General features: G+C 40.8%; 2 protein-coding genes across 7 annotated transcripts in view; one reads left to right on the top strand and one right to left on the bottom strand.

Moving 5' to 3' along the window:
* Positions 1 to 3,549: 3,549 nt before the first annotated feature.
* LOC146438520 (uncharacterized) lies at positions 3,550 to 6,312 on the bottom strand. Of its 3 annotated transcripts, XM_085059267.1 has the most exons (3): positions 5,778 to 6,312; positions 5,364 to 5,474; positions 3,550 to 4,868 (listed from the first exon to the last, which is right to left on the bottom strand). In XM_085059267.1, the coding sequence occupies exons 1-2, from the start codon at positions 6,193 to 6,195 to the stop codon at positions 5,404 to 5,406; spliced, it is 489 nt and encodes a 162-aa protein (XP_084915393.1). In that variant the 5' UTR covers positions 6,196 to 6,312; the 3' UTR covers positions 3,550 to 4,868; positions 5,364 to 5,403. The 3 variants fall into 3 exon arrangements, with proteins under 3 accessions (XP_084915393.1, XP_084915392.1, XP_084915391.1); XM_085059266.1 differs by having other exon boundaries at positions 3,550 to 5,474; XM_085059265.1 differs by having other exon boundaries at positions 5,364 to 6,312.
* The window catches only part of LCORL (ligand dependent nuclear receptor corepressor like), an 81,082-nt gene continuing 64,594 nt past the window's right edge, over positions 6,290 to 22,777 (top strand). For 3 of the 4 annotated variants that reach the window (XR_014851808.1, XM_085059258.1, XM_085059259.1), the window contains exon 1: positions 6,290 to 6,508. Coding sequence is in view for 2 of the 4 variants with exons in the window: in XM_085059258.1 (XP_084915384.1) it covers positions 6,361 to 6,508 (148 nt within the window). In the remaining 2 variants the exon portion in view is untranslated. Of the gene's footprint in view, positions 6,509 to 9,996; positions 10,075 to 17,675; positions 17,941 to 22,777 lie in introns of those variants that run through there. The other variant, XM_085059260.1, reaches the window with a different exon arrangement.

Here is a 22,777-nt window from a genome sequence, read left to right on the forward strand (position 1 = left end):
CTGGGTGATTCTTAGGCAATACTCTCCCTTTCCATTTAGATTGCAATCCTTCAGGGAGAAGGAGCCACCTCCTGTGATGTTCTAATTGTGCTGTATCTTGTCACATGCTCTGTTGGTACAACTTTCATCCAGGGAAACCTACCCAGTGTGACATTCCATACAAGGAAGGGTAGGTTTTAGGCAAAGTTTCTTCCTTAGCTTAAATAATAATTAAGCTGTAGTTGCAACAAAAATAGCAGTGCTTGTCTTACTTAGCTTTAGCAAGTTCTTAGCTACTGTAATTCTAAGAGTCATTCATGAAAACATAAACAGTTCTTTGTATTTTCAATTATAACACAAGTTTGGATTACCAGTGCATACTCTCATGGCTGGCTCAGTATTTCATGTCCATCTCTTATATTAAGCTGCAATTAGTGATCTATTCTCTCTGGGTTTAATAGCAGTATATTTTCAGCTGCAGAGTTGCTCTGGTGATGGCATACTTAAATTACTTGGCCACATGGGAAACTTTAGAGGGAGTGAGTGACATTACTTGGCTGTGTGGAACACAGGATAACAGTTTAAATGGAAGAAAAAACAGCCGTATTTGATAGATGGTGCTACAGAGACATCACTTAGGAGTATATATTGGATTTTACCTTCACTCTAAATTTAATTTTAATAGTCAAATAATGACATGCTAAAACAGCAGTTTAATCTATAGAAGAGTAATTTGTTATTTTTTGGCATTTCAAGCTGACTGCTTTCACTAACACACCTTTTTCTGCCAGACTAGTACTGAAACAAGATATATCATCCTCATAAGAACACATTGAGAATAATAAATATTTTAAATTAGTACTGAACAAAAGTTGCTGTTCTACTTGCTTTTTATAAGACAACACCATGGAGTCTTTCATATAGTTGTATATTAATATTTGATTTCACCTTACAAGCCTGTGTTGTTTAAAGTCCCATTTTTCCTACCTTACTGAAACATAGCTCTGCTTTGAGGAACAATTCTATAAAGTAACAGGATTTTACTGTGATCAAGTGTACTTAGCTCACCATAAAAGTTGTGTGACTGTTTTCCTAAGAGTTTGTCTAAATACAATGCAGTCTTCATACATGTGTGTTCTCGTGTAGCAGAACATGCATGTGATGAGATCATGGCTCCATCGCCCTTTGGCCCCAGTACCACCACATCCTTAGGCTCTAAACAGTAACAATAAACAAAGACCTGAAAATAACCTATGAAAATTTCACCATATATTCTAAAATGGTATAAGCTGAGAGCTCTATTCATGTTTCAGTTGCCCACATAAAACCAAGTGCATCTATTTTATAAACATTTTCTGTAGAGTTTCATTATAATGCTTGCTTGCTACAAACAAGGATAGTTTGATATATGGAAGTGACATCTCTATTTAACTATACTAGCTGAAATAAGTAGACAGGACATGAAGAGTATTGGTGTTCTTGAAAGCCTGCCTGCTTTTTGCTGAGCTAATTAGATGATGTGATAGCTCAACTGCTCAGATACAAACTCAGATACATGCTCACATCTTTAAGAGCACTACTGCTAGAACAAAAGAATCATATTCCCACTTTTTACCTTCCTATACAAAGGACAAAGATGTTTGTAAAAAGTCTGCTTGAAATAATCATGTTTCATGTACTTCGAATTAGGTCAATAACAGGAGCAGAAATACAGGTAGTGGAATTAGCTAATGCCAATGAGATTTACAAAAGCAGACCCTGTAATTAGGAGGCAGCAGTACTTTTAATTGTATATTCTACTGAAATACACAGTCACTGAACACTAAATATATATCCTGAGATATTCCTATATGTGTGATGTGGTTTTGGGGGTTTTCCTGTGCAGAGCCAGGAGCTGGACTCAATGATCCATACGGATCCATTCCAACTCACAATATTCTATGTACCCTGAATTTTCAGGTATAAACAGGCAATTTCTTTCTTCATCTGTTAGATATTAGATATTAAATATATAATTATAGTCTCTCCACACATCATCATTTGTAAATTATTTTGAATTTTATATGAGCACAGGGAGGTAAAAGATCTAAACCTATAATGCTTACAAATCATACTTCTTCCCACTGATCCAAAAGTCAATGAGCAGACCTGAAGTTGCTTCACTTTCCTGCTCTGTTAAAAAGCTCATTCTTTCACTTGTGTGTGAAATGGAACCTTTTCCAATTGTTCATATTAGAGTTTGAGCTTTCACTTTCCCTTCATTTCCCTTCATTTTCATTTAGAACTGACAACAATGCAAAGGAATGTTTGGGGTTTAATTTTCAAGGCTCACTGGGCCCCTAACCTAGATATCAGCAACATCTGGATTATGAACATGTTTTTGTGTATCTTCACACTGATTAAGGTTGTCATGAAAATTCATAGTCTAAACTACTAGATTAGGGATAATCTTTTTACCTGGGCTGTGCTGCTTGCCACCACAGACAGGGAAGTGATAGATAAAGGGCTGGCCCCTCTCTCACAGCATTCTTGCTGTACTGCTCTACAGCTGCTGGTCCAGCTGCCTTTGCTGAAGGAAAAAGAATAGGCTGTATATCAAACTTGGAATATTGGAGATAACCGCTGTTTTGTGTTAGTATTCCCACTACTTACTAAATAACCCTTACCCAGTTTGTTAGATCCTATATCTAAATGATCATGTCAGTGTTCGTGCTGAAATATCCTCCAGTGTCATTATTTCTACCCTTCTATTTTCTGTTGCAGTATATCTTTCAAATATCAAGAATTATCTGCAATACTCATTCATGAAGCTATGACACAATTCATCACTTAACCCTTTCTGTTTTACCAAGACACTGACAATTTCAAGGTTTACAATTGCATTCATGTGAGAGAAGAGCTCACCACTGAAAAATGTATTCACTTGCAGATTGCATCTGCAGAAGGCTTGCTACAGGGTTTTGACTGCTCTAGTTAGACTGTTTTAATTGCACTTCATCCTTGCCCCCAGTTTCCATAGAGCAGTGACAAAGAGCCATGCAAAGCTGTCTGTACAGGAGTGAATTTCACCTTTGGGGATTAATTATAAAGAGGTTTTGGTGATGAACAATTTTGCAATGTTTCAATAAGATAGCTAAATCTCCCAAATGTGTTCAAAAATTAATTCAAAATGTCGGATTTTGATAGGGTTGTGGTATCAAACTGTAAGCACCTGTGACTATTTTAATTTCTCTTTACCCTCAAATTAGTATGAGATGAAACATACAGGAAGAACAGCAGTAATAGTTCCTGTAGTCTCAAAAAAAAATTGTACTGGACTTTGTATCCAGAGCCATTTCTAAGTAACTGGCACTCTGATGCCATAAAAATTAGCTAGGACAGGCAGCTAAAATTACCTAAATTGAAACTATCCCTCACTGCTCCAGCTTCTGCCCTCAATCAGCCTTGGAGTTTTGATCCAACCCTTGTTCAGAAAACTGGAAATGTTTCTATAAAATCAAGTACAAATCCACATAAAAAGTAATCTCTCGGCTAGAAAGTCACATAGAGAAGAAAAACCAGTACCGTAAATGTAAAAATATCATCCCTGAAGGTTTGATGAAGCACAATCCTTGGTTTATCTGGTTCACTTTTGTTCCAAAAAATAAAACATCTGCAAGGGAGGGAGCGGTGCAAAACTAGTCTCTACAGCATATCTGATTTCAAAGCAGTATTTTCAGAAGGATTCAGAGTTCAAAACCTAGGCAACTATAAAAATGGAGTTAAAAATGCTTTCTTTCTCCTTTTCTGCTCCTTCTCTCTGAAATCTGCCCACCAAGCTTTTTAGGTTTGTTACTTCTTTTTCCTTTCATTCCTGGAGAAGTCTCTCTAACAGGAGAAACCTTGAAACTGCAACAAAAATTATGTTAATTTCAAAAAATGAGAAGGGGGAGGTGTAGTTCCTTCTCTACTCTTTTTATTATCATAGAAACCTCAAAATAAAAGTCTTCACATTTGTGTCCCTATGAAACTGATTCATGTCACATAAGCTCAGGGATTCAGTTAAACGCCATTCATTTAAAATTCCTCTGTGTTGAATTCATTAAGCTCAATTAGCTATCTTACAGAAGAGACAAAGTTTATTTTTATGAAATTTCTTTACAAAAAAAAAAAAAAGAAAAAAAAGAAAATGTGATCTGCCATCTGTTCCCAAAGCTTTGTTTGTTCCAGTGGAAACAGAACCAATCTTCAGATCTTCAGGGCTGTCCTCTACAAGCAATCCCTGAGTGTGTCCTTCACCCATTAAAAAAAGAACACCTTTATGAAGTTCAGAAGGAAATATCCACCAGGTAAGGCTTGCAATAGAAGCCAATGCACAATAGATTTTTTTTTAACCAGTCTTATGGCCAAAAAAAAAGAAATTACAGGAGGGATACTATTAGTTTAAAACCAATGCATTCTCTCCAAGTAAGGTTACATTTTAGTTTGTGTGGGTTTTGTCTTCTCTGAGTTACCTCAGTTTTTGCCATTTCTTTGAGGCAAGAATGAAATTTTTTTTGCTGTTTGGAAGTCCAGTAAAAGTAAGAGACCCAAGGTACTTGTAAGAGATCTGAGGTGAAGAAGGATACTGGTAAGTTGCAGCTTATTTATTGCTGGCTGCCATGCTGGAAAGTTAGAGGAAGCAACAGGCTGTCTTTTCACCTCCACTTCCAGTCTTGCCATTCTCCTGAAATGCTCCACTAAAAGGCAGTAAGGGCTCCACTCCTACACAGCCTTGCTTCTGACAGTCTACACAGATATGGAGAGGGATGAATAAGTGAGGAACACCTTCCCCTTCATTGTTCAAACTTGAAGCTCTTCTGCAGTTTTGATACTTTAATGGTATCGCTGCTGTTACCTCTGCTCATACTCTAGAACAAGAAGAAAACTGGGCAAAGATGGAGTGATATGGTTCTTTCCAGCCTTGTTCCTTCAACCCGTATAGGACAGTAAGGGGATAAGCAATGGTGCTTTGTCTTTTCTATGGCCTTATTAAATCCTCTTTTCTATCACAACCTTCAAATAAACACAGAAGATGTAATTTCTTGCTGAAGTAATCCTGCTAACAAACATTGTTATGAGAAGGGGAGGATGGGGGAGGAGGAGGCACTCAAAGACACACCAGGATCTGAGAAAACGGCAAGATCTTGATTTTTCTGTCTGGGGAATTAAAGACTGTTAATTGCTCTCTTGCAAGGCATGGGTAGCGATTGTCACATTAGACTGGTGCGGAGGGCTATGTGTCTTGTGCTGGAGGCACGACACCAGGGTGGCTGTGCAGAGCAGCACAACCACCCATCCAAGTGGCTGTCAAACGCTCCAAGTAATCCAATCTGACGTTTGTGTGTTAACTTTCTTGCAGTTACCTTAATCTGACTTTAGCTGGTAGGTTGATAGTAAGCCTTCTCAGGCGTGCTCCCAGATGCTGAACTGAACTGATTTGGCTCCTAGTTTCCACGCCAGTCTGTTCCGAAGGGCTGGTGGGAGATAACGCTGTGTGACGCCAATCCCCAGCAAACCTCCCTGTCCGGCTGTAATTGACCAACACCCCCAGAAAAACTGGACTGAAAGCAAAGCCGTCGAAAACAGCCTGGTGGACCGGGCAGCAGTTCAGAGAACTTTGAATATCTCCCTACGGAGTGAAGCCGGCTTGCTGGCTCGGCAGGCACAGCGCTGTGTGACAGCCGCGTCCGTGCTGCGGTGGCAGGGGCGGAGGGGAGCGGGCGGGCGGCAGCCCGGGGCAGGCGTGGGAGAGGGGCTGGGAGAGGCGGCGGGGGCACCTGCGCTCCAAGCAGCGCCCAGGGCAGACCGTGGGATGAAGGCGAGCCCCGCGCCGGTTTTTGAGGTGTTCTGAGCGCGGCGCTGTGAGGCGAGGGGCGCTGGGGCCGCTAGCAGGGCCGGCTGTGCTGCTCGCTCGGGCACAAACCTCGGGGGCGGTGCCGCTCCCCTCACTCGCGAACTACAGCTCCCGGCGTGCCTTGCTGCCGCCCGCCCTGGCCGGGCTAGAGCAGGTGGCGCGCTGCCCTGCGGGAACTGTAGGCCGGGGCACATCGATGGGCAGCGGGGCAGTGGCGGGCAAGGAAGGGTTGTCGGTTCTCGGCCCGGTTCTCGGCCCAGCCCGCGGTCTGTGGGGGAGAACCGGGGCCCGGGCAGGGCGGGCGGCGGGGCAGGGGCGCCGCGGGGAGCGGGGACGCGCATCAGTCACCCCGCCAGGCGGCGCGCGCGCTCCCCGCGCCGGATGCTGAGGGGGGAAGGGGGGACGCGGGCGCGCGCTCGACGAGGCAAAGGGGGGTGGGGGGGAGGGAGAGGAGCCGGGGGAGCGCGCGCTCGTATGTAAATGAGCGGGCGTGAGGTCAGAGGCAGATGGAAAAGGGAACAGAAGGAATGGCCGCCGCGGCTCCCGCTCCTCCTGCCGCCGCCTCCCAGTGCCGGAGCCCCCGCTGCACGGCGGAGCGCAGGGGAGTCCGCCGAGAACTCGACTCCTGGCGGCACCGGCTCATGCACTGTGTGGGTAAGAGAGGGGGCGGCGGCGGCGTGTCCCGGCTGCAGCCGGGGGACCGAGGGGCGGGGAACGGGGTCTGAGAGGGGAACGGGCAGCGGGGCGGGCGAGGCTCTCCGAGCCCGGCTCTGTCGGGTGGGCGGAGGGGGGAAGCGGGGATGGGGGAGCGGCTCCAGCGGCTTTCTTGGAGGGCGGGAGCGGAGACGGGGTCTGTAGGGGAGAGCGAAGGTCCTAAGCCGCCTCCAGGCAGCAGAGGGTGGGTGTTACGGCTTCGGCTGGGGCCGCTCGGTCCCTTCCGTCGCCGCCGACCGAGACCCTTTCTCGGCTCGGGTCCTTTTGTCTCGGTTCCTCATCGTTCGCGCGGCGAGCGCCGGTGGCTGCCCCCCTCCTCTCCTCCTCCATCTCCAGTGCCTGGGGGGCGGAGGGGGGAAGGGAGCCCGCCTCTGTGTGTGTGTGTGTCTGTGTGTGCGTGCGCCTTTAAGAGGGAGCCGCTCCTGCACTGACGGTTGGGATTTGAAGTTTTCCCTCCCCCTGGAAGTTGTCATGGCGACGGCAGCTCTCCCCCCGCCCCGGGGCTGCCCCGGTGGCTCTCGTGCCGGGAGGTTCCCCGGGTCACGTGGCTCCCCCGCGCGTGTCCGGCTGTCGGGGGCGCGCGGGCACCGGCGGCGTTCCCGCCCGGAGGAGCGCCGGGAGCGGGGCTGCTCCGCTGCGCTCCGCCCGGGCCGTGCAGCCTCCCCTCCCGCCCCGGTCCCTGCAAACGCTGGCATTCGGCACGTGTGCCGCCTCGGGGCGGCGAGCGCTTCGCTCGGGTTTTTTGTTTGTTTGTTTGTTTGTATTGGGGAGGTGGGGTGTGAACACTGATGCCAGGAACTGCTTATTTTGTATTGTTTCAACAGACGTTTCCCTTCTTGGGGAAACAGAATTCTCGATCTTCAAGTAGCGTGTTAAGAGTCAGTGCCGATCCTCCCCGATGTCTGAGCGGGGAAACACAGCTAGTGTGGCTGGCAGGGAGAGCAGCTCTTCATTCAGTGTTTCTGCTGCGCTTGAGACCAGAGCAAAGGAAGAAGTGAATACCTAACAAGCTGGTACGCCTCTATTTGCAGGCAATTAGCGCTGTCCGAGTTCGTGGATTTTTTACATTTTTCGGTAACCTGGTATCTGCTTCGTATGTACAAGCTCTTGATCTTGCTGTGTTGCCCCAATAACACTTGTAAACACCTGTTGTAACACCTGTGTATGTGTTAACATACCTGTGCATCCTTTCACTGTCTTTTTAGTCCTCCAAGTTATAGTATTGTTTAGAAAGCAGTGCTTGTGTATTTCTGTACACTACTACGCTATGTAACACTTCTAATAAAAAGAATACAGGTTAATTAGAATATGTAGGAGAGCCAGTTTAATCGCATAGATGCTGTGATAAGATGTTCAATCTGATGATGGACATCTCTCACAAATGGCACTTTCTGTGGTTGCCTGTTATTTAATGGCATTTCACTTAAAATGTAAACTGAAATCCTGAAAGTCTGCTTGACGGTGAATGACTGAAGGGACATTTGGGTGGTAATTGTGTACTGCCAGATGTGTTTGGGAAACAGTTGGACAGCACAACCCACACTGTGAAGGAGTGCAAAGAAATACTATTGGTTGGGTCCTCTCCTGGACAGATCTTCTGGGTTTAGGGAATTTCTTCAAAGTTGCCTTTTGGGTTGCCCTTTCACTGAGACTTGCAGAGTGCAAAACAGTCACGTAATTACTTACATATTACACTAATGGCTCTGTGGTGGTGCTTTGCATTCAGCTTTGTCTTACTTGGAATAAAAGTTATTTAGGGTATGATTTCTTTGTATATTCATGATGTAAAAATTCTGTTAATAGAAAGGAGCCCTGAAATTAGTGGCAGCTGCTAAGAAGAAAGGACATAGGTTATGGTTTAATAGTTAGTCAAGAGCTATCTCGTTAAGAACTACTAACTGGCATGCCGGTTGAGCAGCCTTTATCAGAGAGACAGTGTAAACAAAGTGGCAAGAAAGTGAGTAGTTGGGATAATGGAGGTAGAGTATGCTGAACAGTTTTGGGCTGGGGTTTTTTGGTGGGGTTTTTTTTTCCCTTTACTCCTTTGAATTTTTGTTGCATTAATTTAGTAAAATAACCTACAATAGCTCAAAATAACTTCTAAAGTAAAAATGGTTCATTGTTCTCACTTGCCAAAGTATTCCTAAAGATTTGAAGAGTCTAACAAAATTAGTATTAACTGGAAGTTCTGAACAGTGGCTGGGTTGATGGCTGAAATGTCAACATGGTGGAGGAAGGAATGGTGAGTGTGATGGATTTGGTATAATTTACTTTTTCTTTCTCCACTCTTCTCAGGAACCCTATGTTTGTAGCAAAGTGAGAAAACTAATGTGGTAATGCAGTAGTCCCCCAATTCCTGAACTAGCTTAATGTCAATCCTAACAAACAAAAAACCCACCAACACCTACAAATTGTTCTACCCTTAAAATTCCTCAAAATTATTTAAAAATACTGAAAGATGATATGGTTCTGTGGACTGTCATTTGTGAAGCATCCTGTTCAGAGAGCAGAGTAAGAAAGTACAGGCTCCTTTAACAAGTCATAGTGTTTCTGCTAAACTTTTTGGATGAACAGCTTTATTTTTATATCTTGTGTCATTTACTGTATTGATACTAAATTTGATATTGGCATTTCTGTAATATAATCAGTTGAACACTTTGAAATCCTTTATCTGTCAAGGATTCTACATCTACTTTCTTAATGGAAGTGGTAAACTGAGCCAAATATAACACCTCCAAGACGGTGATTAAGATTCACAGTGGACATTGTTCATATTTACAGCAGTAAGACTGAAATAATATTCAGTGGGGGGCCAGTGATGGTTAGGGACCTCAACTCGAAAGATGCAGTTGCTGAATTGTTCGTTGGTCAAAACCTGGTTGCAGACTTAACTCTGAAGCCCACGCATATATATAAAACTTGGGGTTTGCCAGCCTAGTTTGTTAATTTGTGACCTTCAGAATATGATTTAAAGTCTTGTGTCAAAATGTTCAAACACTTAAAGAATTTGAAAAGGAAAACAGTGATAAAATTTCACTGACATTACTGCAAATTTGTTTATTTGGTATCTAAACATACTTGAAGGTACAAAGGACTCCACATGGTAGATGAGTGGAACATATGAACAGAAATTTGAAATAGGTGTTCAGTACAAAATGTCTGTTCAGCTGGAAATCTTTGTGTGTGTTATGTTGAGCACTAACATTCCTAAGATGCTTAGACTTGTGCTTATTGGATGTTCTGAACTCTTGCATGACTCAATCAGAGTTCAAAACTAGATGCTCTTAAAAGGCACCTGGAGATCTCAGTTCTGTTGATGTCCTTTCAGCTACATGGTACATGCTAACAAGTACTGCTCACAACAGTGCTCACTGGTATGTTTTGTCCTAGGTACAGTCTTTGTGACATAACAAACACAAAATACCCTAATTCTAAATTGAGAAAGCTCAGAGTTGAAGTACCAGACTTAGCCAGTAACTGAGTTCTGTGGCGGTTTAAATTGCAAGGTATTTTATAGAGGTGACTATCAGAAGGGTTAAAAATTGCTCTCCGGTGCTCTTTGATTAAAACTTTGTAATATGAATTGATTCATTCTATTCCATTGGGTTGAGAGGCTTTGTCAGTATGGAGCTGTAAGTCTAGCTTTGCAATCAGCCTTAAGAAACAGGATTTATGCAGGTTTTTTTTAGCAGTAATTGATCCCACTGCCTGATTTCATTTGAACTTCATCGGTAGAGTGTTGGCAAGTACTTTGAGTTCCCATTGCTTTCAATAGGCACAGAGGAGAGACCGAGGAATTGCTGGGATACAAGAAAGCTTCAAGCACAAGGTTGGGCTTCTTGCTAACTTATCTAAGTAGTCTGTGGCTGAGATATGGAGCAGTAACATGAGGCTTTTTAATGGAAAGTGCCAGGTAACTCCAACCAAGGATGTTGGAACCTTGCTAGGACCCTGCAGTGTGTTATGAAAATATAACAGTGTCTGAGAAAAATTTTCATTTTCAGTGAAAGATTAAAATATTATTGCTACTTTCTCTGAAAAAAAATATATCACTGTTTGGGTGAAGGGCAGAAGTTTTACTGTTCCTCTGCTGCAGCTCAAGGGCACACATTTGACAGGAAATAGCCTTGGTATTGCTTTCTTATGAAAACTGAAATTTGATCAAAGTGAAAATCCATTTTTGGATGCTTGTGAAATCTAGCATACAAATACTCCTTTACTCTTGTTACATTTTTTCAGACTTTTTGCCTTCAAAACTAGTGCATCTAACTCTGTTTTGATAGATCTAGACTTCAGGGGTTTTTTTTTAGTATTTGAGCTTCTGCTTCAGCTTACTATTTTTGAACAAGCTGTCTCAAAATTGGACTTTCCAAGCAGAGGAACTCCCCCCCAAACAAAAGACAGCTGCTTCATTTGGTGGTATTCACACACTTGCAACACTCCTGCATTAAGTACCTCCTATCTTTATTCCCTCAATATGCAGCAGTGTTCTCACTTTCCATGTGACTGTAAGTACTTTACAGCAGGTTAATGTCACTTTTTTTAGTGGTAATGGCAGAAACAGTTTACTACAGGTGTGTAAAGTTCTTGTGTATCTACTAATGATTGTTGTGGTGGCTCAGTGCTCTGTTACCTGTCAGGCCACTAACAGACTGCATGCAGGAGTTACATGCAGTAATGGCTTCAGTATAATACCTGCTTTGAACTCTTGCTTCCTTGGCACTCCAGCACCTTTCAACAGCCAGCAAGCCTGCTATGGCCATAGTGCCATCATCCAATATGATGGGCAGTAATACTGGTGTAAGGTGTTCCTGTGGGTCTGTTGTGCTTTGAGCTGTGATGTGAAACCTTTTGGAGTGATTCCAGCGTGAAGCAGATCAAGGAAGTAATCTCAGCGTTACTGCAAATGTTGGAAGAACAGGACTTAAATCTAGATCAGAATCGCAGCACAGGTTCACAGGCAGTTTTTGATGCAATGAGAGAAGATGGTATAATGTAAGGGAATAGCTCAAACTAGTATTACACAGTCAGGTGTGCAAGTTGGCATTAGTGTTGAACACTCACTGTGATCCACAGTTTAAGAATGCAGTGAAGTGCCATTTGGATTGTCAAGTCCCATGGAACTGTTACCAGAATGGAGAAATTGCAATTATGACTGCATGTTCATGCCTCTTGGATGCTTTCATCAGCACTCATTGGACCCCTGTCTGATCTGCTTTAACTCAGTAGCTAGTCAGCTGGCTGTTGAGGAGTTGGGGGTTTGCAAAAATAAATAAAAATCTGATGGATGCTTCTGCTAGCACAAGGATATGGATGGGCCTTTGCAAGAGAAGAAGCATGGGTAATAACGAAGGGAGCCACTCGATTGGTTTAGCTGACCGGATTGGAACAGTCCTAAACGTACCATCCCAATTTTCCCTGAACAAAACAGGTTAACAAAAGAGGAAAAAATGGTCAGTGTGTGTATATAGGGCCTTTGGAAGTTGCTGTGGTGTATGTATTGCGCTAACTGTCTTTAGATTGAAGTAAGAGAAAACACATGGGCTTTGTTTTGCTGGTGTTGGACTATCTTTATTTCAAATATGTAGTGTTAAATCTCTCAGAAAGAAGTAATTGCCCACTGCTGTCACTGTGTGTTTTTCAAGGGCTATCTTATGGTTGACTCTTGAGAGAAATCTCTACGTGGTGAAAACAATACAAGAAAAGTTAGATTAATGACACCCAGAGACTTAGTTGAAAAGGGGGAGGGAGGAAGTTCTGTGTGTTTAGCAGTAGATGCAGTACTAGTTCATTGATCCCTTGTGAACCTGCAGTTGTAAGGATCTATGGAGCATAATTTTTCTGAAAGACAAAACTGCACCTGCTACACAAACTAATCCATGGATTGTGTGGGGTTTAAGCAGCGCTTGGTTTGAATTCTTTGTACTTGGAACAGAAAGGTGTTGCTGGGCATGCAAGTAGATGCAAGTAGTGTTGATAAAACCTGTGATTGTTTTTGGTGCTCCCTATGTCTAGATACTGGTATGTGGAAGCAGTTCAATTTTTAAGTGTTCCAGGAACTACTGTAATCTTTGTCAGTGTTTCTAGGCATAGCTTGAACTTTATTGTATGTTCTTATATGGTAGCTGTTTACTTTTTATGTGACTGATGGAGAGCTGAGAAATTTAAACTCTGATAATCTTTCTGCATTATAGGCACTGAGAATTTCCTAAGCTGGAACTTGTGTAAACCAAAACCATGGAGTGCAAATAAAGTCACTCTAACTCCCTCTCAGTTCTTCCCTTGATTTGGCATTCAGTAACTGTGTACTCTAATGCTTGAGGTTGGTAGTTTTCAGGGGATTTTTTTTTTTTTTTTTTTTTTTCGTTGATGCATAACACAATTTTATTGTTTTTCTTTCTGAACTCATTGTACCTACCTTCATGATTTATGTTGCGTGGTATGAGCATTCATTTATGAAACAGTTTAACAAACTAGGCTGTAAAACTAATCTAGCTTAACTAACCTAGAAAACAGGAGAGGAAACGTGGCAGGAGGAGGAAGAGGAAAGAAAAGGTCAGGTCTGGTTTAACTTGGATCAGTTTTCTAATCAGGTTTACTATGTACCTGTTCTTTCTCCTGAGTTAAGTGTAAGTAGCTTTGCTGGGGAGAACAAGGCTTCTGATTTTTAGCAACTGCTTATTTTAGCAACAGTTTTTTGTGGGTTTGAAGTGAGCTGGAAACTAAGTTGGCTCTAGAGTGTCCTAACTAACAAAACTGTTGATGAGAGAAAATACAGTACCACTAACAATTAAGGTCTTTCCACTTGTTCTCCCTTTGTAGTGGAGCTTGTCTGGTGTAACAGTGACCTGCCCTTCTGTTTTAAGTTAGTCTGGGAGGCCTACTGTGAATTTTTTTGTTGTTACTCTGGTTGATTTTCTGTTGGTGGAGTCTCCTGAACTGTCTTGCTATGTAAGGGTAATAATAATAGGAATGTGTTATGCTGATCAATTTATCAGATCAGTCTATTTTGTTGAGGAGCTGTATTCCAGCTACTGGCAAATGGCCAAGGCTTGTACTGCCTGCAGCTCAAATGGGAAAAATTAGTACCTCTTTCCCTTTTCGACCCTTGCCTTTTTATTTTTCAGCTGTATTATATGGGTGTTTTGGGTAGAGTTACAATGGATCCCTTCTTCTTGAATATGACTCAAGTATCAGGGCTTCAAACAAAGTTGTTATTCTAACCTTTAGAGTTCAGTGTGTTTATGTAAAGTGTAGAGGTCAGGCGGGGCTTTATAGACTTCACTAACTTAAAATTCTTTGTCCCAGTTAGAACCACTGTCTTTTATGTTATTCTTGAACCTTGCTCTCTTCAATATGCTTGGTTGTAACTTTGATAAGATAGGTTGAAACATTAATAGAGGTTGGAACAGCACTGAATTGGTGTGATTCACATGTATAGTATCAAACTTCTGAAAAGTAAGATGACATAAATTTAGCTACCATACATTAGGGAAAAAAAACCACAGAACACAAAAGCAAACAAAACTGAAATCAAACACAACCTTGTTTAGGGGTATAAAGTTGTTATGTGATACAACTCTTCTTTTTCCACTGCTAATCTACCACTTTATCCTTCCATTCACTAAAGGCATAAAGAAGCCAGGGAGAAGGAAGGGGAGAATAGAGAAGGTGGATAGTAGTGGCTCATCTGTTTGAGTGTGTAAGGGCACAGAAGATCTATTGCAAAGAGCAGAGAACTCTGAATCTGCAGAAATGCATAGAGCTGTGGAGGCTGAATTCCTTTTTATGGGGCGTGGTCAGCAGCATGTCACTCTGCAGATCAAAGAGCCACGTGTCAGGGTTTTTTTTTGTTTCCACTTCTGGCGAAGTCCAGGTTCCTGTGTAGTATCTTGAGAAGCTGGATTAACCCCTTCTTAGATAAACATCCTATTCTTGGAAAAATTCTTCTAATGTCTCAGCTACTGCTCTTGTGCTTGGTTCTTAACGTTCATCCGGGCTTGTATCTCCATAGCAGCATGTGTTGTATTGCAGGAGGGAGAGTTGGGTAAATGTCACTAGATGCGATTTTTTTTTTTTTTTTTTTTTTTTTTAAGTTTGGTCATAAATGAAAGCTCACTGAATTTGTGACCTCTTTAACTATGTTCCTTGCTTTCAGTTTCTGTATAACTTAGTAGAGTCCTGATATCCAATTATGAGACATCCTAGCTTTTGGGGCACCTTTTTGTGGCACTCATGTTCAAAGTGCTGTTCTGTGGAAAAAAACATTGGTTTTCATGTTTTATTGTAAAATGTTGCTAATTTGTTTTAAAAATGTTAAATTTTCAGGTTATAAGTATTTATCTTCCTCCTTCCACTGTTCCCAGCCTCTTCAAATCATCTTAAAGGCTAGATAGTCTTACTTCTGAGTAATAGCTCTCACTGTCATAATTCCACTGCTTTATAAACCAGCTTTAGTGCATTTCTAGCCTGCTGATCCACTAAGTCAGAGGGCAGTGTAATTAATCTAGGGTTGAATATGCTCCTGCTTTTCATAACTTGTCAAAAAGCTTTGCATATCTTACTTAGAAGTTTTATTTTCCATTCTAAAAATACAACACCATTTAGTAATGCCAGGTTAAAATACTGCTGGTGTAAAATTACTGGACATCTTTTGATTTTCGATGAATTGGTATTGCTGTCATATATAATGTAGATTATAGAAGTCTGCTTTAATGGAGCCCTGCCTGTGACTGCAGCTGGCAGTTTGGCTCTCAGAACAGAGTGTGCCACAGCAAGGCCTAGCTAAATACGAAGGTCTGACTTTACCTGAGTGTAGCTACTAAGCCCCCTAATCTGAAAATGGGGGAGGGTTATCAAATGGCTACTGTTTTGTGACCTTAGTTCAGATGTCAGTCATTCTGGTTTTAGCCACAGATGAGGAGGAGAAAAATAGACTCTGCTTGAGTTTTACTGCTGCCTTAGGCTGTTCTGTGTATGGGCTTCAGTGCTAGTTGTGACAAACTGTTTCAAAAGTTTGCTGTGCTATCAGCTAAATCATGCAGTGATTGTGGAGTTACCTGTGAAGGAGTGAATACTCCTTCAATTTCGTTTTTGTTCCTGGGCCATCTCTATCCTTCTCTCCATCCTTCAACTATCATGAGTAGTATTTAACTGACTAAAAACAAGCTGGAAAGTGATACAGTACAATGGCTGTTGGGGAAATACAGTTTATAAACTCACTTCTGCCATTTTGAAAGGTGTCCCTTCCCACAGCAGGGGGCCAGGACTGGAAGAGCTTTAAGGTCCCTTTCAAGCTGATCCCTATCTGCTTGGGAATTTTTCCACCTGTTGTGTGTTCCATTCTGTTGTGGCTTCTGAGGTAGGAGATCTTCCTGTGATATTTAGAGAGTATCAAAGCTCTCCTGATTGAAGTCTTGCACACCTCTTTCTGTTTTTGCCTAAATCTGAGGAATTGTTCAGTTATAGTTGTCCTGTTATCTGTCAGGAAATGAGATCCTTTGGTCAAAGTAATTGCAGCTGTGCAGCTTTTATTGGATTCTTTACTTGTTTACAGGTGTATTCCTGCATGTTGTTTAATTAATGTGAAATGAAATGTCATTTGTTTCTCTTTGAGGCCTGCATCGTGCTCTCTTCTGATGCAGTGAGTCAGACTTCAGGTGTACTTGTATACTTCTTTTAATTGTTGGTTAAATGTAGTGAGGTAAAACCTACTCCTAAGGAAATTGTCTCCTCTAGGCTGGACCATCTCCTTCAGCATTACTTGTTCTTGTCTTCCTCCTTTTTCGCCAGTTCTGTGCCTGTTTCACATGCACAATTCCCCTCAGGCTTGATGAAGTTTTGTCTTGAGATGCCAATTCATGTTTAAATTGGTTAAACCATGACAACACATCTGTCATAACTCTAACTGATGTATATGCCATTAGCACTTAATATCAGTCTGCTGTAGTGGTGTCCAAAACCATGCACTCTTATTCCATGTCACCAAGCCCTCACAGCTATCTAAGGACTTCAGAAATGTGAGGTGGTTCTTGATTTTTGACCTTCCTCTTTTTTCTTAGGTGCCTTACGATAGTTTGTTTGAATCCCTTACTGCTTTTTAAACAGCAACAACAAACCCTCTCTTAAACTGATACTGGCCTTACTTTTGAAATGCTGTATATGTTATACCTTCTCAAAAAGAATTTCTTTAACAAGACCGTTAGACTAGTTAGGATATATTGGAAAGTACCTTTATTTCCCGCCTGCATCCATGTCAAAGTCTACTGACTCTTGAGCAATTGGATTCTACTCCAGTGAAACAGGATTTAACAAGAAATGATCCATTTGGAGCTTGTGGTGTCAGTTCTTATCTTGAAATATTGGAAGTGTCCAGAGACCTCTGAGCTTAGTGCTGATGTGAGAAACTGCACTTCAGCACTGACCCTAGATCTACTTTTGTCCGCAGCCCTTAGAAGCAATCGTAGATTACTCAAGTCCTGGATACCTTGCTATGTCACTTGCACAGAACAGTGCTGTCTTAAAGCTAGAGCTTTTCAGCAAAACATCAGTGTTTCACTGGAGAATTCACATTAGAGATAAACTGCTCAGTAAATACTAAAATACCAGGGTTTTTGAGGAAGCATTTGTCTGTAAATCAGTCACGTCTAAATTACTGTTGTCACCTCTGGCAAGCACTCTTTGTCCCACAAACCTTCAAAGAGTGAACTGAAAATTTAATATATCATGGATTTCTTATTTAGGTAGTCATTTATTTAGCTTTTTGCAGTTACACTGCAGGAGAAAAAACTGTGAGAGAAACACACTAATGTGGCCTAAGAAAACTTGCATCATGAATTTAGGTTATTGAAGTCTGTGATATTACTTGCTACATGTCTGTTAATTAGTGACTTTAAGAGTACTTGTCTAGTGGTTCAGGAATGGGTTTTGCTGCCCCACTCCTGGCTTTATAAGGCCTTTGCTCCAGGTTGTCACATACAGTAGTAGTTTGATGGCTGCTACTTGATGTAACTTGAAGTAATTTCTGGGTCTTTCATATTGTCTGAGGAGATCCTGACATCTTTTCGGACTGAGGAATCAAATCACTCACCTTGTCTGCCCCATTCAGCCACCAGCATCATAAACTAAGAGCCAAAACAGCCTCTTTGGCTGCTGTCTGTGAGAGTAGTCACTTGGTAGTGATTGGGACAGTGTATTTGAGAGCTGTTAACTCCCCTTTGCTCTGTGTGGTGCTGCACTTCTCCACCTGCCCTTAACTGACCTGATTAAGTGGCATTCAGGGTAGTTGCAAACTGGATACTCGACAGCTTCATCAGTTCAGCATCTCAAGTGGTAATCGGGCATTTTCTCCTCTTCCATTCTCAACCATTCTGGTAAGTAATAAATGGTGTTTTGCTCTTTGTGTGAGAGATATGAGTGATCTTGACCTATGAGACTGATTTAGAAATTTAGTACCCGATAAGTAACTTTATAGGAAGTTTTCCAGAATTCTGGAACTGAGATTTATCTGGTTCCTGCAGAAGTTTCCCTCTTGCTGGAAATGCAGACTCTAATCACACCTTTCTTTTAAGAAATCCTATTCATGTATTCTTGACCTTCATGTATTCTTGACCTTGCAGTTCATTTTGCTTCCCTGAGTGCTTCCAGTTGTCTTTCCAAATTTTTTCATTATGCGGGAAAAGTATCCTACTTATAGATCAGCTCAAAATGCTGAAGTTTCCTGTTTTGTCTTGCTTGAAACTTGTGGGAGGCAATGGGATATGGCACTGTTGGGTCAAGGAAACTCACTAAACTGTGAATGAAATAATGAACTCTGGTAAAGATTCTACCTTTTCCATTTATTTTATAAATTATGGTTCTTATAGAGAAAAAAATGAACCCCAAAACAACTGATTCAAATACTTCCTTTCATTTCTCTTTTTTTTTTTTAAGCTGCTTGATCGTAGTGCAGAATTTGTGCTGAGATGTTTTTAAGGAGTAAAAAACAAGGACATTAACTTTTTTCCTTATTTGCACAGTATAAAGTAAAGAGGTATCTCTTTGTTTTAAAAGTAAACTAACAAATGTAGAAGTGAGAATCACTGTCTCTGGAAATAATGAATGTTTGCTTTTGCTAAGGAAGAGACTGCTGGAATACAGAAGGAACAGAGTGTTTCTAAGTCAGGATAGCTGCTGTTTAAACCCATCTGCCTTGTGTAAGAGCTCTTGTCTGTTCCCCACATGATTCAAGTATTCAGAATCTTGCCAATAGGTACTTAAAGATGTATCTGGTTTTCCTTTGTGGTGTTCTACTCCCTGCTCCCCAACTCAGGTTGGACAGTTGTTAGGAATGTGAGTTTTATAGAGTCTAATCAAAGGTTCAGTACAGAACTGTTATAAAAATCTCCCAGTAAATTCTCAGATCTAGTATATGGTTGGATTTGAGTGCTGTATGAATTCTGTTCCACTGCAGATGAGTTCAAGTCCCACACTTTGAAGTTTACCATTTTGGGCCTTATCTTGTGCCATTCAGTGATTGGGAGGAAGCTTATCAAAAGGTTTTACAGATGCATGCTAATTGCTTTAAGAAAAAAAGCCAGACCAAAAAAAAAGCCCACATAAACACACCTGCTTAATCTTCAAATTGTGTCAAATACTAAAAGCAAATCCCAAAGACTTTTTCCTGTTCTTTTCTTATGTGTGACACCTTTTATCTGATGAAAATGCCTAATGTGAAGTAAAAATTTGTGTTTAAAGTCTTTGTTTCTGTATTTCTGCTTTTCTAAATCCAGAGGGAAATGAGGGGATTCAGCCTTCTTAATCAAAAGTTAAACAATTGGAAACTTGTGTCTATTCATTTCGGTATATTCTGCAAGTTCGACAGATGTTGACTTAATGCAGATTCTGGGTTGGTTGTCCATGCCCTGTGAGCTGGGATACACTGTCTGCCTATCTTGAGCAATGTCATCTTTTCTTTTGTGCACTGAGCATGTTTAAGAACTGTTTTGAAATCACAGTTTAGCCGAGTTCTTTCAGTCTAAGTGGAGCATCTGAGGCACTTGTGATTTTGACCTTGAGTACCAGAAAATATTTTTTAGAGAAAGTAGGCATAGTTAATTTTTTTTATTTTAAGTGAAGGCTTTAAATAGATATGTGTTTCTTGTTAACATGTTGCTAGCTCTAAATTTTGTCTAATTTGCCAAGCCAATTTTTGGCTGGATTCAAAAATGATGGATTTTAGAGGGGCTTGGGGAGTTTTGTTGGTTTATTTTTTTAAAACTAGGTATCTGTAAAAATAAGCTATAAATTAAAGGTGAAAATACATGGCACAGGTATTATAAAATGCAGAAAAGTGAACTAAGACGAATATAAGAAATTAACTATTATTAAAAAAGCATGTTCCACTCATTTCATGCTAACATTTTGGTATTTCTAGGATTATTTAGATGTTTTTAATAATCTGTTTTCAGTATTGATGTTAATGATGTGTTTGAAAATAAATATTTTGAAGAATGTGACACTGAGATTTATAGAGTTGATAGTTCACTTACTGTGTTATAATTTGGTGTCTTGATACAAGATGCCTTTCTTTCTGGAGCTTCAGCAGGTAAGAAAAGTGTTGATTTCACTGCAGTCTAGTCATAGGATTTCAGTCAATGTCAAACTTTTTTCTTTAAATAATAGAAACCAATAAATACTTTCTGAATAGGAGAAAGATGGATCTGCTGGGAGAGAAGAATGACTTTTCTCCAGTTCATAATTTCAAGGCTGTTTGAGGGGAATAGACAGGTTGTTTGAGTGACACAGAAATTATAATTGAAAAGAAATCTGAAAACTCCCTTGAAACTGATTCTCTTCTGAAATTCCTCTCCCTTGTAAAGCTTAGTGTCAGGCATCAGTTTTGTAGAATGCTCTGAAGACTTTTAACCTCCTTAGCTTGCAGTAGACACATGGTGCAATACAGAATCCTAAGCCTCAGTTTCTTAAAAGCCCATCAGGCTAGGAATGTTTTGAATTTTTTTTCTTGGCTCAGTGAACTGCTGTTTTCTGATAAATGTATTTTTTTCTAACAGCTTTTTTAGCAAAAAGCCCAATGTTCTTCGATTCTGGTAATTCAGGAAGTCTGCGAGACCTGTTTATTTGTTAGTTGACTCCTAGACTTTCTCCCAGATGCTGGTTATGTGTGTGGTACTGCATAGTAGTAAAACAGTGTTGTGACCTATTTATTTGACTAGGCCTTCATGTAGAAAAGAAGAATTTGTCTAACAGTTCTAAACTTGTTAGGTAAAATAGCCAAACTTTAGTTCTCTTTTTAATCTTAAAATGATATTTAAGAAATAATCGCATGTTTTAGGCACACGGTTTTCTGAAAATGACAGTTGTTTCTGTGTCTTCACTTGGGCATCATTCTCCTCATGTTGTGAAACACTTACATTGATATCAAATGAGGAAGTCATGAGCATTTTTCCAAGCTGGATGTAATTGTCTTTTACAGTGACTTCCTCCCTCTGAATTTCCTTCTCTAAGGATACAAGCGATAAACTGGTCCAATTATTGCCAGCACTGTTCTCAGTAACAGTTGGTGTCTATCTAGCTCTGATGTAGAGTCTTGGAAAAAGAAAGGCAGTAGGATAAGCTTCAGAGTCTGAAGAACACCAATATTCACACCAATTCCGTATTTAAATATCCCAGTGCAGCAGCTGAGATTAGATCACTGTTCAAAGAGAGTTTTTAGCAAGATGAGAAATGAAGTTTTAATAACTGTCACTTACAGAGCATTTTTTTCTCTCCCTATCCACAGAGCAGCATAGTCACTTCTGAAGTGTCTTCCCTACGCCTTTTAAATTATAAATAACACAAGTCTCTCAGAATATCTGGCTACTAAATTAGAAATTAAATCTACTTTTAATTTTGCCAGTGTCTGGAAGGTACAGTAAAAGGTGTCGTGTTGGGCTCTCCTGTTTACAAGTCTGCAGGGACACATTGGCGTAGAAGATTACTTTGGAAAATGGGGATGCTTTATTTTTATTGAACCTCATTTTTCTTGTTGTGATTTATAAATACCTGAACTCAGATTTGATGCTAATCGCAGTCTTTATTTGACCTACAAAAGCTTCTCCCTCCCACCCCTGTTGGCTTCCACCCCTTTCTTTAAAATTGTGAACAATTGGGGGGCAGGCATGACATTTCCTCTTTTTGTTCTGCCTCTGAGGTATGGCCAATGTCAGTTTCCCTCCTTGTGTTCCACTTAATGCTTGTAACTGCTTAATGTTGTAGCTAGGTCTTTTGAAGTACATAGTATTTTTCTGAAATTATATTTCATCACTGTCTTTATCCCCACAATAAAGCACAGCATAGAGAGTTGAAACCAAAGATTTTTTTCTTAAGTGGAATGTAAGCAGTTAGAACTGAAAGTGTTCTGTAGTCTCATTTGAAGTTTTGATCACCCTGTCTTGTTGGCAGCAGCAGTGTCCTCAGCTGTGTTAGTTCTTGGAGTCAAGATCTGCAGAGAAGGAAAAGCATCATTTTAGCTATGGTTTGGAATTTGTATTGGAGTCTAAATAGAGGATTTCCTCCCTTTCATTTTGGAATCTCTGGTATGTTGGTTCCTGTTTGCTCAGGGAACTGAATCAATATGGTAAGGAAAATGAGTCTTTTAAGTTAAATGTTTAGAACTTTCTATTATAAGAAAACTTTTTTAGTGCTGTAAGCAAGAAATGGATTCAAGCTAGACAACATATTCAACAGAAGCCCCCTCCTTCCTTCATTCCTATGTAAAGTCTGACCTAAATTAAGTCTCAAGAATTTTTCTGTAAGAAAAATGGGCTGCATTTTACCTGGTAATCTGGCCAATGTTTTATCAAATAATGGATTTGAAGAATAGATACTCAGTAGTAATGTTACAAACAGGAAAAATATAATGTTTGAATAAAGATATATTAATTTTTGTATTTGCTGTCATGCTTTGCATCTTGAATATTCTATCTAGCAAGTTACTTTATTGTTTTTCTCTTGCCATTTGTATAAATGGCAAAAAGGTGATTTGAGTGTTTGATTATTGGTTTGTGTGTTTGTATTTTTGGGGAGTTTTTTCAGGGTTTTTTTGTTTGTTTGTTTGTTTGTTTGTTTTTGCGGGGGTGGGGTTTTTTTGGTTATTTGGTTGGGGTTTTTTTGACTCAGTGCTTCAGTCGTTTCATACTATAGTCAATCCTTTCCAGATTGTTGTAGTAG

The sequence above is a fragment of the Lichenostomus cassidix genome, chromosome 4, assembly GCF_008360975.1.
Source record: "Lichenostomus cassidix isolate B80296 chromosome 4, HeHo_3.0, whole genome shotgun sequence".
Classification (NCBI taxonomy): domain Eukaryota; kingdom Metazoa; phylum Chordata; class Aves; order Passeriformes; family Meliphagidae; genus Lichenostomus; species Lichenostomus cassidix.

Coding starts and splice junctions, on each gene's coding strand:
- LOC146438520 (XM_085059265.1), bottom strand. CDS start 6,195: ATGCGCGTCCCCGCTCCCCGCGGCGCCCCTGCCCCGCCGCCCGCCCTG.